The sequence below is a fragment of the Bombus vosnesenskii genome, unplaced genomic scaffold (genome assembly GCF_011952255.1).
Source record: "Bombus vosnesenskii isolate JDL3184/JDL3185 unplaced genomic scaffold, Bvos_JDL3184-5_v1.1 scf7180000013302, whole genome shotgun sequence".
Classification (NCBI taxonomy): Eukaryota; Metazoa; Arthropoda; class Insecta; order Hymenoptera; family Apidae; genus Bombus; species Bombus vosnesenskii.
The window spans coordinates 2886756-2904224 of NW_022882951.1; the positions used below are offsets into that span (position 1 = coordinate 2886756).

Here is a 17469-nt window from a genome sequence, read left to right on the forward strand (position 1 = left end):
GAAGAAGCGAATGCGCCGAGTAACTTGCTTCGCTTATAACCACTCACCATGTTCTCGACAAGCTGAGGTCTATGTCTGCGTACAGTTTTAACTGCTTGGAAAATGTCCACTTCCCCATGTTGAATCACTTGTTCTATACACGCGTTTGCGGCGCAATATACACCGCAACGACTTCTGCCATCTGGGGAGACCACAGCGACCGGTCCATAGTCGGTTCGTTGCCTCCACCTCTCCACCATATTCATCAACTCGACCAGACTGTTTGTCGACGTTGGAACTTTGTGACCCATAGGCCAACACGTCAGTTGGAACAACTGAACCGTCTTCGGTGGTGCTTTCACGCCTGCCATCAGCTCGGTCAGTGACACGATTTTCTTGTTTATCCTAAAAATCTATAGAACCATATGATTATTTTCTAGAGTCTATCGTCCAAATCGTATTCAAACGCCGGCGAGAGATTGAATAAAAATTATATATTATATTCCAGGCGGTAGCCACTCGAGACTTCAAGAGTTTGAGAGAAGATACTTTCTTCGATGACGTGGACAACTTAATTTGGGAAAGCACCAGCCTAGTAAGCGAAAGATTCGGATTCGAATCTCGATCCGGCAACCCGTACTAGTTAGAAAACTAGATCGCCCAAGAAAATGTTTCTAGATGTCTTCTTAAACTCCGTAGAGAGAATTCAAAGCGTGTAAAAGAAGGAGCAGCAAGCTGTTTCTCACCCAGGTCTTGATGTTCGTGTAGTGGTTGTGGCTGATGTGATCAATCGTAAAAACGGGTCCGTATTTCTTCGAGTGTTTTCCCTCGGGCCAGAAACTGGGGAAGTTGGTGGAGCCTGGGGGAGGTACGCAGAGTACCACCACGGCTGAACACTCGTAATCGTAAACCAGGGACCAAAACTCACCGCACGTGTGTCGAAGAGGCCATTCAGTAACGATGTATTCCCTGGGCTTCGTGTAACCCTGTCGAGAACGATCATTTAAGAGAAAAAACGACGATGTTCGCAGGAAATGAACAGTAGTTTATATAATAGAACGGACGTGGGATGAAGATTGACGAAAGAAGAGATCCTTCCCTATATAGCAATTTGGTTCTACGTGGAGTTTAAATTTGGTGCGCGTTGCATGAAATGTAATTTTTATCAGAGAGGATAACGAACAACCTTTTATATGGGAATTTGAATAAACCTTCGTTAATCTCTAATTGTAGGAAAACAATACAAAACAAAGTTTTATTACAATAGAAGAATTAACTATTAGAGAAGATTGAAATATGGACATTTAGATATATAGATTGTACACTTACGTCCACGAAGACAGCATTTATATAGTCAGTGTAACTGTTACCCTGGAAGCTGGTGAGGTATGGTCGGAAGTTGTCAGCTAAAGTGAGAAATATTAGTTCATGAATAAAGATACGATCGGCTCGCGTTAAATATTACACCCATTATTTATACACATATACACACACGTAGAAGGGACGTTTACGCATTATATTTCGAAATAATTTTATATTTTTCTGACATAAAGAAATATAACACGATAAAGATTCCAACGTGTAGAATATAACTCTTCCAAAATCGCCAATTATTTCATTTCCAAAAAGAAAAACAAGCGTATGCTCCTTTTTTTTTTTTTTTGAAAAATGCAAGTATAAGGTACACAAGAAAGTTCACGTCTGGAATCTATGTATAATACGAGTAACAAATTCATATCTGTTTACAAATATCCCCCGTATAGTTTCTGAAAAAGATATAAAAATTGATAGGGAAATGAAATATAGAGTCTCTAACGCAGTATCCGCATATGCGCGACATGCAATTTTTACAGTGTAGTAAAAGCGTTTCCTTTCTTTTTTCGTTCATCGGAAAAACATTTATACGATGTTTTATCGGTGGAAACTTACGCGGCACAACCAACACGTCTCTGTTCTTTTCCCTGTTATCAGCCCTGTGGCCTCCAGCGCAATCTCCGATCGTAAAGCGCGGCGTCTGCTTACAAATTTGCTGATATTCCCGCTGATATTCATTCATTTTAGTTATTGGATTTTTTACGCTCTTCTGCTTAAGACGTTGCGACAACTCTGAGACCGGAAACCACGAGATGCCACACACCACAAACTCCTCCAGCGTGTCGTACACGAATCTATATTGTTCCTGCGTAATAATAAATCTGATTATTGTAAAATGTTGGGCAACATCCATGTTTACATGTTATTAGCTATTTTCCATCTCTTTTATTTTTTTTATAAATAATACGAAATATTCATAATTCGTAATTGGCAGACTACAATTTTTATGAAATATTCATACTGTCGTTGAAGATAATTTGAATATTTATAATAGAGCATAAGATATAAAAGGAAATCACCGTTGAATGAAAAATTCATTGTAAAACATCTAATATAACGATAATGAAAAATAGAACTAATAACAAAATAATAATTATTGAAGTAAACACGAGAAACTTTTTCTAGAGATTCCAATAATCTATATATTGCCATAAACAGTGGAATCAACAGAACTCGTCAAAAGGCGAAGCTCAATCTCCTTAAACCAGCATCTTGTGTCTCGTCGCTCGAACGAAACCATAAATAAGAAGACGATCGATATTATGAATTTACCAAGTTCTCGATAAGTCCTCTTCTGCTTTGCCGCAACTTTTTCAAATAGCCAAAGACGTCGAAGGCATCTTCTTCCTCGGCCAATTCCATATTCGCATCTATCGCCAGGTACACGCCTGATCTTCCACCACCATCGCTTCATTTTTTCAAAAACATAACGTTTCTTTCGTTCAACGATTTATCAGATTGGAAAGCATCGTAAGCTATCAAATTGGAAATTACACGAAACCATCGAAATTCATATCGATGGAAATACTTACTTGCAATGGACCACCATAGGTCCAGACTCGTTCTTTATGGTGGAACCGACTACCGCTCTCACGCGTCGACGGAACTCTAAAACCGCGTTTCCGAATGGACACGTATGCGAGTGCCATTCTGTGTAGTGGAATTGCAATAACGTTCGTTCTTCCGTGACTTCCTGAAACGTCGAATAATAATTTTGTCTTTACCTTTATCCCCTTTTTGTATCTTTCCATTTTCTATTTTCTACTTAGCTCGATCTTTTGGGAACTTTATCGAGCTTCTAAATGATGGGAAGCGAATTTGACGGGACTCGAAGTGGTTTACATTTTTATCTTTGGTAAAGGAATTTTGATAAAATTTGATGTTTATCGCGTTTGAAAGTCTGCAGAGAATTATTTCAACCTATCGGCGATTTCGCTATTACGTTCTCGCGTTTATTTCACGCGAAATATCGACAGTTTCGTCGTGAATATTATTCACGAAGCAGAAACGTTAGAGAAATTTTGCGCGCTTTAACGCGCCATTAAAATATTTCGCTATCGTTATAAATTCGAGACATTTTGAGCGAGATAATGCGTACGTGTCGTTGGCAGTTCAACTCTCGCAGCACGAATTTTAAACGGCTCTCCGCTATAAGTTACATGCACGTCAGTCAAGTTGACGAATAAATCATGTTTCGTCATAGTCAAGCCTTTGAATTCGCGTTAAAGATTTCCAACAGCTTTTCTAATTTCCAATGTGCGACACAAACTAACTGATCGGCTTACAGTTCTTTGGGAACAGAAACAAAAATTCAAATAAAATATTATCGTTCAAAATGAAATATTTCGTATTTCGCTACTTTATACCTAATACCCTAAGTTCGTTACTAATCTCCAAAATACATAAAATGTTTTATAATTTTTACTTTGAACCACTCTGTAAAAATTAGTTCTATCTTAACTTCGTCACATCTGTATCGTCCATTATCCAATATTCTCTCCCTCTCTCCCTCTCTCTCTCTCTCTCTTCACGAAGATTCGATATTATATCAACTATAGCGCGTTTCATATTGCAGAACACAAAGTGCACGAAACCAAGCTAAACTACCGAGTTCCTGTAGCGCATTCACACGACGCAGCAACCGAGTGCTGAATTATGCTCCCTGAGGAATTATCACGCACAATGACGCAACAATGCTACTCGACGACAATCTTGTCCCGTTTAGGATGTTCCTTGCTTGTCGAGCATTATGTACCCTTCGCTATTCACGGAATGAGATTGCAACGGAGCGGCGGCGTATTAAATTTTCCGCCGCCAGTAAATCTCGAGACCGATTATTGCCTCGCTTTTATCGCGATTTATAGCGAACGTCTATAGTAACGCATCAAAACGAGGCTTTTCTTTTCTCGATGAGCGAGCAATTCTATGCTTCGATCCACTATATTCCACCGTATCGAATACGATTACTTTATGAAACTTCTTCCTCGAACCTTTCCAACTAGATAGAAAATCAATTTCCTAGGGTTTAAACAAAGAGTAACTCTCTTCTTGTTCTACGACTGTGGTAGATGACATACGCGATGATGATTTCGTGTTTATATTTTTCTACCTGGCCGATGTTCCAAACTAAGCACACAGAATAAAATTACACAGAATAAAATTAGCCTCTATAAGACCGTAATAAAACCTGTGTAGACCTACGGAATCCAACTATGGGGAACAGCAAGTAACTCCAACAATGAAATGCTTCAACGCTTCCAATCGAAAACGCTAAGATCCATTATAAATGCACCCTGGTATGTCACCAACGAACTAATACATCGCGACCTCGAGATACCAACAGTCAAAGAGGAAATAGCAAACTATAGCGACAGATATAGCAAAAGAGTCGACAAACATCGAAACCCCCTAATTACCGGACTACTCGATACGTCGGACCAGATCCGCAGGCTGAAGAGACACTACCCGGTAGACCTAAACGCTAGATTCAATTAGTTATCTAGATTAAATAATATTTACTTATTTATAATACTTACTTATAAATTATACTTATCTATAATGAGCATCAACTTATCATAAATAATTAGCCATGTCACTGCGCCAGGCCAGAAAAAATTACTGAAAATTCTCAATGCGAGAATCGATTGGAAATATTAATAAATAAAAAAAAAATATTTTTCTACGACCGTACGGTTTACTTTTATCCGAAAAACGTTCCAAACCGACGATAACTTTTCATCGAGAACATCTGAACGAAATAGAACTGAAGAAGAACGGAAATATTCGTTCGTCGTTTCAAGCAGCACGTTCGAACGACCAGGATGAATGGCACGGCAGAGAAATTATACAAAGCAAGCATCGTACAACGAAATGACTCGTCATAGTTAAAACAGGGCAGACGTCGGTGAAAATTGGAGAGATCTCCTTGTTTTCACCCCATTTCCGTCGAGTTAATAAAATTAAGCCTTGCGTAACAGTCGTTCGAGTAAATTCATCATTCTCTTCTCGCTTAGTATCGTTCTGTATTCACCCACTTTCAGAAATGGCTACCGGTTTCTCCACGGTTAATTCCGCTAACTTTTTACCAACTTTCTCACCCGGCAGCGAAATTCACAGACTCAAGCTGAGATCAAACCTTGCGTTACTTTACCTTTCGCTACAGCCACGAGTTCCGAGTTTGCACGATCTTGTGCCAGCCGAGACTTCATTACCGTATTGGGAGATCATCCGACTCTGCGGTCCTTTTACATTATACAGAGTGCAATTCGTGTCACGTAATTTATGGTGATTCGCGGAGGGAAGACTGGGAAAAGAATGCCGGAGTTTGCGATCGATGGCAAGGAATTTCTTCGAAGAGTCGCGAATTTAAGATAGATAAGACAAAGGAATAGCAACAACTATAGAATAATATCGATTATTACGCTCTGGCTCTTTATGTAAATTTATATCTTTACGAGGTAGAGATATTTTTTAAGCAAGAAATTTCACGGAGAAACGAGGAGACAATCGTAGAACGAAGATTTCGAAGTTTCTAAATATCGCGAGTACCTACTTTTCGATAATTTATACAGGGTGGTTGGTAACTGGTGGTACAAGCGGAAAGGGGGTGATTCTACGCGAAAAAAGAAGTCGAAAATATAGAATAACAATTTTTCGTTCGAGGCTTCGTTTTCGAGAAAATCGACTTTGAATTTGCGCTCGGTACGCGCGCACTTTATCGCGTCTCGTTATAACGGATCTCACTGCGACATTTTCAGCAATTTTTGCAATAATAAACTTTACGATTACTTCGTATTATTTCATTATGTATTCCTAATTTTCCATTACGGCAAAAACAAACTTAAACTGCGATAATATCCATCGAGACAACGATCTAGAGTGAGATCCGTTATAACGAGACGCGATAAAGTGGACGCGTACCGAACGAAAATTCAAAGTCGATTTTCTCGAAAACAAAGCCTCGAACGAAAAATTTGTATTCTACATTTTCGACTCCTTTTTTCGCGTAGAATCACCCCCTTTCCGCTTGCAACATCAGTTACCAACCACGCTGTATATTTTGCACATTGCGTGTATCGTATATATTTTTGCGTAAACAAATGTACAAATATTCGCAGTTTATTAACGGTAAAATAATGAAAATAATACGAGTAAAGGTAACAACGATAGAAAGAATAAAGTTTGAAAATATTCGGAATATTAGTCACGAAGGGTTAAGAATTTACCGAGAAGGAATGCAAAGATACGAGGTATCGGAGATTCGAATTACTACGGGATAATCGTCAGAAAAATATTCAGATTTTCTCAAAAGCGAATAGAGAAGCGTATTAAAAATGCAAACACGTGGAATTGGGTCGCAGGATTCTCGAAGAAAAATTCAGTCTCGAGACGTTTATGCGCGTTATTTATTTCCCTGAGTCTCACCGTTACTCTGTCTATACGCTATACATTAGTTTACCTGTTTGATAAATTTTATTTTAATGGCATCCATCGAAGCTTAATTTTTACTTTCGATTACATACACCCGACCAGAGTAATACGATTAAGGAAATAGTAATTCGTAATTTATCGCGAATCTAAATAAAAAAAAAGGGAAAAGTTTTAAAGCGCTATTTAGAAAAGGAAGCGGAAAACGTTCTTCGTCATTCAACGCAGTCTACCACTTAAATTCGTAAAACATGTTCAATTTACGACTGAGGAGCTGCGAATATTAAACTCACGTATAAAATACATTATGTTGTTGGCGCCGATGTTTCACGCGTAGCATATAGATCCGAGAAACGCGGGATATGTAGATGGGAAAAGGAAACGTGGAAATACGTGCTGAAAGGATGCGGTAACGAAATGTTGCGAGAAAGAGCAGACGAGACAGCGCGTTTCAGATAGGAGAGAAAATCAGGGACATTCTAAAAGGTGGATGATAGAGATAAGGAAAAAGGAAGGTCAAAGGTCGAAGATCAAACGGTTTCGGAGATAAATCGGTGGCAAGAAACTCTATTGTAAGCCAAAGGGTACACAAATAAAGATTTACGTATCTAACGATAAATCTTTGACAAGAATGTACACACCATGGACCATAAATCGCGATGCAAGTGGATCGAGAAAGAAATTCTATGCGTTAAAATAAGACAGGAATCAAGAATAATAAAATTTCTTCAGGGACTTCGTGTTTCAGAAAGATGCGTTTCAAAACAATAGTAATTTAAAAATATACAAATATACAATCTAACTTATTATAACGTTTGGTAGGGGAAGCCTGCTCGATTATATTCGCAAAAGTATAAAACTGATACGATAAAACGTGTCAGACAAGTAGATTTCTCTGAAAAACGAAAAATCTTCCCACGTAATTTTGTTATTCTTGATTTTTCTGTTATTTTTCGTCGTACAATCTTCGTCGCTCTATTTATAACACGATTTATAGCTCACCCTGTGTAAGGAGAAGAACACTCACGTCATTGTTATTCTTCTTGTAAAGTCTTATCGTCCGTATGTGAAAATTGGCCAGCTCTTCCTCCTTCAGCACGGAAACACCGATACCGCCATATTCTTCGTCCTTGTCTTTGCTCGCTGGCCAATACTGGACGCACATCACCTGAAATCGATTCGTACGATGTTCGTTATCATTCGACGGATGTGTAGTGTGTCAGCGGAAAATAGCTCGTACATATAGGACAGTTTGATAAAATGTACGTGTGTCATCCAGGACGAATGTTTGAGAATTTGCGAGGACGAGGTGCAGTATATTTGAAGATCGCGAGAGGCAAGATTTGTATTGGGTATACGGAAAGATGATGGAGATTCGTGAAACTGAGTTTGCCTCGAGTACGACCTAAAAACGGAAATATTGAAATATTTAATAGGAAATTTATTTCTCCGATGGAAAAATAGAAATTGGCGAAAGTCGAAGGCTCGAATCGAATGTCACTCGAAAATGAAGAGTCGTTTGGATGTTTGATAAAAGAGATCAGTTAGCATTAAGTGAGAAAGGTAGAAACTGACGAGAATAAGAAGAATTGGTAGAAACAAAAAATAAGGGAGAATCGAAAATGAAATTATGTCGCGTGTAGTTCGAGAAGAAAATATTCAAACACGTAACAATTAATTAATATTTGGCGAAATAGGAATTCGTAAAAACGAAGAATCTAGATATATCTGGATATCGATCGAAAAGAAAATATTTAGATATTTCATAGAAAATTCAGTAAATAACCGGAGAAATGGAAGTTGGAGGAGGCGAGAAATTTAGTGTCGAAACGCTTAGTGTCGTATCAAAAAACGTATGAGAAACAAATAATGTAATGAATTTATTTTCCAACTTGTGTGCATGTGCATTGAAAAAAGCAGGGGAAGGGGAAGCGATAAATTTGCACAAAGTCGAAATTTCCGCACTGCTGTACATCTTCTACCGTGAGTCATCAATTCTTGTTCAGTTTACACAGATCTATTTTATAGACTGATTATTTTACTTCGATAGTACGTCGTAAATTACATCCCTCCTTTAAATAAATATCTTTGTTAGAAATTACGTGTAATGTAACTCTCAACTGGCATCGTTGAACCATAGATTCGTAACGATAATTTAACGCAGGAAACACCCAATTCAAATCAAAGTGATGCACCAACGAATGGAGGAAAGTTACGTTATAATTATTTACCCTCTGAAATTAACGAAGGATCGATAAGGATCACCTTTGATAAGAATTTAAAGAGTCATTATTTCAGAGAATCTAATTTAACAATCAAAAACACGCGAATATTTTATTTATATTTAGCGACAAATTAACTTTTAACGAAAGTTTTTAAGATAGCGTGAGAAAGGTATATTCTTAGCGGAATCGGAATGTTATAATTCTAACGCCTAAATTATAAAAAAAAAAAAAAGGTAGCAATTCGTTAAAAAGCAGAACCCTACGTTGTTGTATGCATCGAAGTAAAATAAATCGACCCACGTAAACTCGCGAAAAGCTTTATGATTCAGCCAATCTTATTTTTCGTACGTCAAGGTAAAAACCTACCCTCGCGAAACCGATGAAAACCGTCGCTCCTTCGACGCTCTGGATAATCATTATGGAAGCAAAGAGGCGAGGCTAAGCGAAGTGGCTGCTAACAACTTCCAAACTCGTTTACTTCGCTCATCCTCGATTTTCACGTGCAAAAGCACGGCTTCTTTAGACTCTGGCCAGAGTCTAAAGCCAGCCTCGACATCAGGTTTCGCAATGACGCGGATCTCTTCGTTTATCGAACGTAGTGTGTCAAAAGGTTGTCACGCAATTTTGTTGCCTTGTGCGAGAACCGTACAGCGTGAAACCGTGGCATTTCGAATAGAAATTTCGAATAAAATTCGAATAGAAATACACGCGTTGGAATTATGTTGGCGTGTTTCGTAATATACGAACGCCATTCGTATAATCTGTTAATTCGTTGATATTATTAGTTGGTGATAAATTATCGTACGTACAACAGAGATCTGGTAATAGATAAAAAGAAAAAAAAACAACGTAAAGCTCTGTTGATAAAACGAAAACGTTAAAACGGTTACGCGAAGCAATTTACGTTTCCCAATTTCCACCACCTTTATCACGGCTACGATGTCCCAAATAGATATCAGTCGTTCGGTCAGTCGTGTTAATCTACGCGAATTGCTACCCTCTAACTTGAACTAGCCCCGGCGATTAAATAACAGGACGATCAATTAAAATTCTTACCCTAATGAAATCGAAGGTTTTCGTTAGCATGACGATACAGCAGGCTTTCTCCTGCCAAACCATCCGCCAGAATTCCGTCACACTGTTCTCCATAGGTCCCTGTGTCACGATGTAAGCGTTCGGTTTCAATATGCTCTAAAACATAAATATTAATCGTACAGATGAAATACAATTTCATTTGGATAACGACAGATTATTCGATATAAAATATAGAAAGATTTTCGTAATTTAATCGAATTCGATCGAAATTAAAATTTTGTTCGGTCACTGTACACTTGTTGGATCGTAGTTTTTACGTTAAAGAAAATTACGAATTTTGTATACGAAAAGGGAAATTCTATGCCGAAAAGGAGTAAAAAATATGATTAAAAAAGAAAGAAAGATTTATCCCGACGTTTGATTACTTTTACTGCCAGGTATCCCGTCTAAAGTATGGCTGATAAGAAAAGCGTAAGTATTATCGTAATTAACACAAACTATTTTAAGAAAACGTTTCTGTCGCGGAAACGTCACGATGCAATCGTTTCCAAGTAGCTAATCTATTTCGGGAATTGCGATTATGGATTATTCAAATTAGATGATTTCGTGCTTGGAAGCTAAGGAACACGAATAACCTTGATCTTGATCTTTAATATTGCGAGTCACGACGTGAGAACATTAAAAACGATCATTTCCTCGTTCTTCGATAGGTTTAAAAAGTGACGCATCATCTGCTTGAATGATGGCCAATTCATTACGACTTCTTAATCCTACATGCTACGCTGTATTACAATAATGTAAATTAGAACGGTTCTAAGATACAGTATCGTCAATTTGTATCATGTCACTGTATATAATAATTTATACATTCTTTTGTTACTTCAAAACGTACAGGAACATTCTCTTTCTCTTTGTGATAAAATATTTGTAAACTTAACTATTTATCGTTTCGTAACACCATCGTGTCGATGCGATACCAAGAAACAAATTAAGACGAAAATTAAGGGTCGAATAATTAAGATTTAAAGGAAAGTTTAATCTCTAACTTCTAGATGAAATGAAAGGCTATAATAAATTACAATATTATCTCAGTGTTATCCCGCGATTATCAGTGATGGTATTTTTATACAATTTTCTGTAACTTTAATTAAAGTTTCAGTTTAGTTAGGAGAAAATTTAACTAGAATCTAGTTTAAAGATAAGAATATCGGTTGGATCTTTTTCTTTTTGGAAGGTGCTTGAAACCAGGATAAGGAAGTCTACTAATAACGGTACAGACATATTCTACTTACATCTACGTAAGAGGCATTGATGTAATCGGAGTCAGGCTCGCCTTCCACAGGATCCAAAACCACCCTGTTGTAGTCATCTGTGCTCGAAAATCAAATTAACGAACGTTAACAACGTTATAGAGATACGTAAAACATGTAACACAACTTTTTTGAACAAAGAAAAATAGCTTCTGTTCGTTGAAACTTCAAATTCGCAATGTACAAATTCTCTCTAGTAATCAACCAAGAAGAAAAAACTTAAAAAAGGGTGAGGTAACAAAACCGTTTTGTTTAAACAACAGATGAAACGAAAGCCAGTCGGTTTTCGGTTGATGCAACAGATTCCCGAAAAAGTTGGTCAAATTACTTTTCCAGCGAACGTTTTCACCCAGGGAAACGAGAAACCATATCAATTTGGAGGAAATGTTAGTTCATCTCTTGTGTATGTGTGTACAAGGCGTCCATTTCAGATGGATTTGTTCGAATAACTCTTTAGTGGAATGCAAATTTTTATGCATTTATTGAAAATTTACCATACTCGTTCTAATATGTAGCAGGTAAAACAATATAAAACAATTAAAAAAAAAAAAAAGATACTCGTTGCATGATTTGGTAAATATGGGTAAAGCAATCTGAAAGGATTCAATTTAAATCCTTCAAAAATGTATAGCTTGAATATATAATATGGAAATTGCGCTGTATATCTCGAAAACTAAAACTCATGTATAAGAAAAATATATACACTGAGCACAAATTTTTTTTTATTTGTATTATAATATTTATATTGCTAATTAATGAGATTCAAACATATTAACTGTATATCTACTCCTCCTTTACTTTTAAAAAATGGTACCTTCGTACGAATACAGATCTCGAAAACTAGAACTCATGTGTAAGAAAAATATATACACTGACCACAAATTTTTTTTATTTGTATACCATCGTATTTATTATAATATTTATAATATTGCTAATTGATGAGATGCAAATATATTAATTGTATATCTACTCCTCCTTTACTTCTAAAAAATGGTACCTTCGTACGAATATAGAAATTCAATATTAGTTACGAAAATAAAAATTAGAATTAAAATTGAAATGATATTAGTTACGAAAAATAAGGATATGTGTAAATATTTTTTCTAGCCACTATCTAGGGAAAAATTACGCAAATCTCTGCCAAATATGTATATTCGAAGATCATCGAAATTGAAGAAACGTACTCTACTCCAAATAATTGCCAACATCTTCCATCTATTAACATTATTTTGTTAATTAATTACGTTAAAATATTTAGTAATACGATCATCAACGACCAGTCAACGAGTAGCAGTTGTATCCAACATATTAAAGGGTTGAAACAGACATCCTGCATCATAGGACAGCGCGTACGCGAAAAGCCTAGTTCGCCCCTAAAATTTCCTCGTCGCTCTCGCAACTTTCATCCCGCTGTTCTTGTTCCGAAGCACGCGCACGAGAGGCGCGAATATAACCGCGTTTCCTAATTGGACCCACCGTGACCAGAATTTTTCCTGCTGGCGAATAATTAAACCTACTATTATACTACGTTCGTGTGTTGTACACGGAGGATGGCGAAATCAAAAGCTTCGTAGGATAAAAGCGCGGCGGGGCGAGAAACGGTGAACAATTATCCACGAGTATCCGAAGACGAAGTATCCTCTCGTGTGGCAAAAAATCGACGTTGTTTGCGTTGGTATTAAACGTTGGCTATTTTACGTAAATTTTGGGTTAAGTGTCGAGAACTGTTTGGAATTAAATTAAACATTAATTAAAGTAAGAATTGCGCACGGTACGCAGATGGAATACGTAGAGATTTCTTTGGAATTTTGAATTCAGTGTTAGAATGGATAATTAGTTATCGCGAAGAACTGCCGTTTAAATTACTGTAGAGAAACGAATCTGATAGTAAAATATCGGTGTACGAGTGAATTTAACGTTAAATTACCTTTCGTATATATAGAAAATTATATAACTTGATCGTGTAACTGAATTACGTTATTTACGAAATAGTAAATTTACCGTAAAATTACCTTTGCAACGGTAACCTAAGAACGTAGAAATTAATTAATTTTCTAATGAAATGGCAAAGTACGTACTGAATCACCTTTGAAATAGCGAATTGTGTCTCGAGCTATGTGTACAGAAATGAGCGAAATATTAAGTTATCTAGATATAGAAGTAAATTTCGTTAGTTTCGTATTCCTTATTCAATATTCTCGAACTAGAAACTCGCAGCACTGTTATAGAAAATTATTCCTTCATTTCGGTAGCAAATCTTTTAGAAGATCGTCGAGGTTCGTTGCTTTTTTTAGCAGAAAAAATCATGAAAAATTGTATATTTGTTTGTAACGTCAGGGCAGCTGTACCTAAGCTGTATTTTAGCAGCCTATTGTTTATTATAATTATTACAATATTGGTTATTTGCCAGGAAAAAATCATGGAAGATCGTACGTTTGTTTATAGTGTCAGGGTGCTGTTCCTGAATATTTTAGTAGCTGATTTTAAAAACAGTTTATTATATCGAGTAATAATAGCTACGTCGAACGATCGTTACTTACAAGGAATACACCTTTGGTTCTGGTTCTTTTCCTTGTTGGCTGGTTTCGTGGCATGTCTACACGAATGCGTCTCCACCTTCGTTGCCGTCTGTAAACAGATAAAACAAATCTTTAAAACATCCTTCACGACCCGTAGAAGTTTGCATGAATTCTTGTTAATATTTCTCGTAACACAGCAACTACCAATCTCTAACGTATTATCCGATTCAAACGTAATTCAAATACACCGCATAGGATGATTTTAGAAAAAAAGATAATTCGAAGAACGTTCATAACGTTACGGGTAAAACGTCCGAGTATTTGCTAATTAACGAAATTACATAAATTTTTCAATGTTCGCTCTATTATTCGGAAAATATATTAATTGGAAGCATCGATGTACGTGCCTGTCCTAACAAATGTGATAATGACACGCAAGTGACACTGCTGGCAGTGGATACAAAGTTTAAATTAAACTTCCTCGATTATTAATGAACCGAGCGGAATTACTCGTGACATCGCGTCCGAATTTCATAAATTTCGTTTGCAACTCACCACACACGTATACACGTGTATGCTGCACAGCATATACGATCGTTAATCTCCAGTTATTTCTAGTTGCGCTACGAATTCTATAAGATATGTGTGTATTGTGTGTGTGTGTGTTTTGTTCGAAACGTTATTTGCTCCATTTCCGCGATTGGAATAATCCGGTGTAATCGCGAATTATAAAGCGAAAGATGAAGAAATCGAACGTCTTAAGTTAAAAAGTCATGGAAAACCAAAACTTCGTACAATAGTTTATGATAGATGTATAATAGTATCGTGAGCTGCTTAGCGCTGTAGATGTCACTTCTTTTTTTGTATCGTGGAAGAAAAATCGGACTCCGGTCGCCGGGATTCGAACACCCGGGTTCCGAACGTTCGCAACCTAAGGCGCTAACCACTGCGCTGTCGTCGTTCGCCACTAGTTAGTGTCGAGTGGTGGTATTTATTATCGAGTGCCACCACAGGCCCTTCTTTCCACGATACTACATAAATAATTACAAATTTGTAATATATCGAAGGTTTTAAATAACTTTAAGAAATTTCTATACACTTTGCCTGTAAAGAATTACTGTTTTCGATCCTTGCCAATCTCTGGCAATACTCCTGACGGTAAAAAATATTTAAAACAATCAGGAAACTCTAAAGGAGCACACGATATAGAAATAACCGTATAAAACAATTCGTAACAAAAATTTCAAAGATTCCTATAGAAAATGATCTTCAACAAATTAACGATTAATTATAAAATAGCTTTATAAATGTACACTTTACATATTTCATTTTACTGTCGAAAAGATCGATCGATTTGTGAGCTGATTTACGTTATTAACTACATACGTAGATTAATTTCGTTGTAAAATTAAAAGTCTCTATTTCGAAGCTATCGTTCGTGCTGACAATTGAAAAAAAGGCATCGATGATTCAAACTATACATCGCGGACGATAAAATAGTCACTTGTGCAGCTTCCGAACCGCATTCGATGGACTAGCGTGAAAGAGCGCGAGTGCGCTGATAAACGTCGAACCAATTACGATGTTCCGATCGGGCGGGAAGGCAATCGACGATAGTGTATCGTTGTACATAGTACAATCTAAACGAGACCATAAATCGTCGATGATCGAGGAGATTGCGAGCTTCAAATGAGTTTTTAGACACTGTCATCTCGATAATTCTCTTACGAATCAAGTCTGACAAGGGAACTCTACCGAACACAATGAAATATCGTTCCTCCGATGCTGACTAAAATTTAATCTAGTTCGTTCCATCAACAAAGAACAGATCTTAAGCTTGATCCGATAATCGTGAAATTTGATAGACGATAAACATCGTTCGCTTTGTAAAATTTCTTGTCCCAAGCAGAAATTCGGACTAAAATGAAAGATTGAAATGGTAGGTCGTATGTTGTTACGTATATAGTATTTTTATTAGAAAAACGATCGATCGAGTAAGAATAATTAAAAAATGTTACTTTCACGTAACGATACTTTAAATTTTAAATAGGAACACGTCTCTTTTACCATCTGTTAGCGGCTTTCGGTATTATGTCACAGCTCTTTCTTGTTCGCTGTCGTCGTATGGACGCCAAGCAGAATGTCAAATTAAACGCAACTCCATTTTGAACGCCAACTTTATATCCAATATCATGGTATCGTAAATTGTATTAGTAGACGGCATAGGTCGCAAAGCTACTAAAGGTACTTTGATGTTTACTATCCTATTATAGAAACTTCGGCTTACAGGCCCTTTATCCTTTAAGTACAGCATCAACGAAACTTCTATTAGTAACTGTATATAATAAAAAGAAAAGAAGGTATAATAAATTGCAGTATACAGCGAGGAACGAGAAAGGATGGAAAAAATTCATGAAATGTATAATATGGAAAACTGTATAAAATATCTAAAGTACAGCGTTTGTTATAACGCTAAGTAGGTCAAGCAAATCTCTGTCCAGATCCTACTCTTTTTCTTGCGCTCGTTAAAATACGAATTTACACGAATAAATATCCGTTTAATTACATACATAATACATGGAGATTGAAACGCGTCGCGATAGGTGAAACGATAAACGAGAAAAATTTGATAACGCGTTGAAATTGTACGTGATCGCCAAGTGGAAGAAAGTTTCACGGAGGATTCTATCACGAACTGATTCGTCTTGTTCGCCAGCCTGTCGACCGGCAAAAGCCATCCACTGTTCTTGGATGTCTGGCCCAGAATTCGTGCACCAAAACGGCAGTCTAATGAGAAACCGATATCGAGCCGAGTTACTCGATTCCACCACCTATTCTCGGGAGACCGCTTTGTCTCCTAGATGTCGTCTGCCGCCCGTGTCTTGGCTGTCTGCCTATCTTAAGGCACTTTGCACCCTCTCTAACGTCTACAGTCTATAGTCTACGTGTATACGTTTGCTCGTTGGAAACGATGGCCTCGCATAATTTCGGCCAAGAAAACGCGTTTCACGTTCGTGTATGGTCCTCTTTGCGATTTCAATATCTCGCTTTAGACCGTAGCGTCAGGTTTAAAAATCGTCGATAGTTCCGTTTAGCCGGGGTTTATCGACGATTGAATTTTCTTTAGTAGATCGCATTACGCGTAAACTTTGTCGGTTGGCTACCCACGTATCTCGAATCTCTCGTAACGAAAAGAAGAAATCGGAGAAAAATCCTCTTAAAAACTGCTTTCGATCGCACGATACATTTGGAACAACTACGATTCCAGTGTTGCGCGTTCAAGTTATTATTGAGAGCGAGATACGAGGCTGGAAAATATCGAAGCAGCGAGGCAAAGAGGGACGAAGAAATGAAGGGGGTGCAGAAAGGGATTTATCGTCCTCACCTGAAACTCGACGCGGTACAGAACAGGAAACTTTCGACGTAGCTCGCAAAGCTTGGGGAATTGCGAGAGTTCGGTCGGTGCGGACGGCAGGGTGGTGCTCATGCTGCTACCGAGTTCCTCCGTGGCTGCCAACAAAAAAGAAGAGGATTAATGTCGTGGACGTTGGTTCTGCTCCCGCGAGTCGACAGTTTATGCTTGGGAAATTCTTTAACGCT

At 37.4% G+C, this 17469-nt stretch overlaps 1 protein-coding gene across 7 annotated transcripts in view; it reads right to left on the reverse strand.

The window, feature by feature from the left end:
• LOC117234160 (receptor-type tyrosine-protein phosphatase kappa) overlaps positions 1 to 17469 on the reverse strand; it is a 107437-nt gene that overhangs the window by 350 nt on the left and 89618 nt on the right. For all 7 annotated transcript variants that reach the window (XM_033495100.1, XM_033495101.1, XM_033495098.1 and 4 more), the window contains 11 exons: positions 17255 to 17379; positions 13891 to 13978; positions 11333 to 11409; positions 10062 to 10196; positions 7808 to 7948; positions 2886 to 3046; positions 2626 to 2761; positions 1909 to 2158; positions 1309 to 1385; positions 726 to 965; positions 48 to 392 (listed from right to left, as the gene is read on the reverse strand). In XM_033495100.1, the coding sequence (XP_033350991.1) occupies positions 48 to 392; positions 726 to 965; positions 1309 to 1385; positions 1909 to 2158; positions 2626 to 2761; positions 2886 to 3046; positions 7808 to 7948; positions 10062 to 10196; positions 11333 to 11409; positions 13891 to 13978; positions 17255 to 17379 (1775 nt within the window). The remainder of the gene's footprint in view (positions 1 to 47; positions 393 to 725; positions 966 to 1308; positions 1386 to 1908; positions 2159 to 2625; positions 2762 to 2885; positions 3047 to 7807; positions 7949 to 10061; positions 10197 to 11332; positions 11410 to 13890; positions 13979 to 17254; positions 17380 to 17469) is intronic.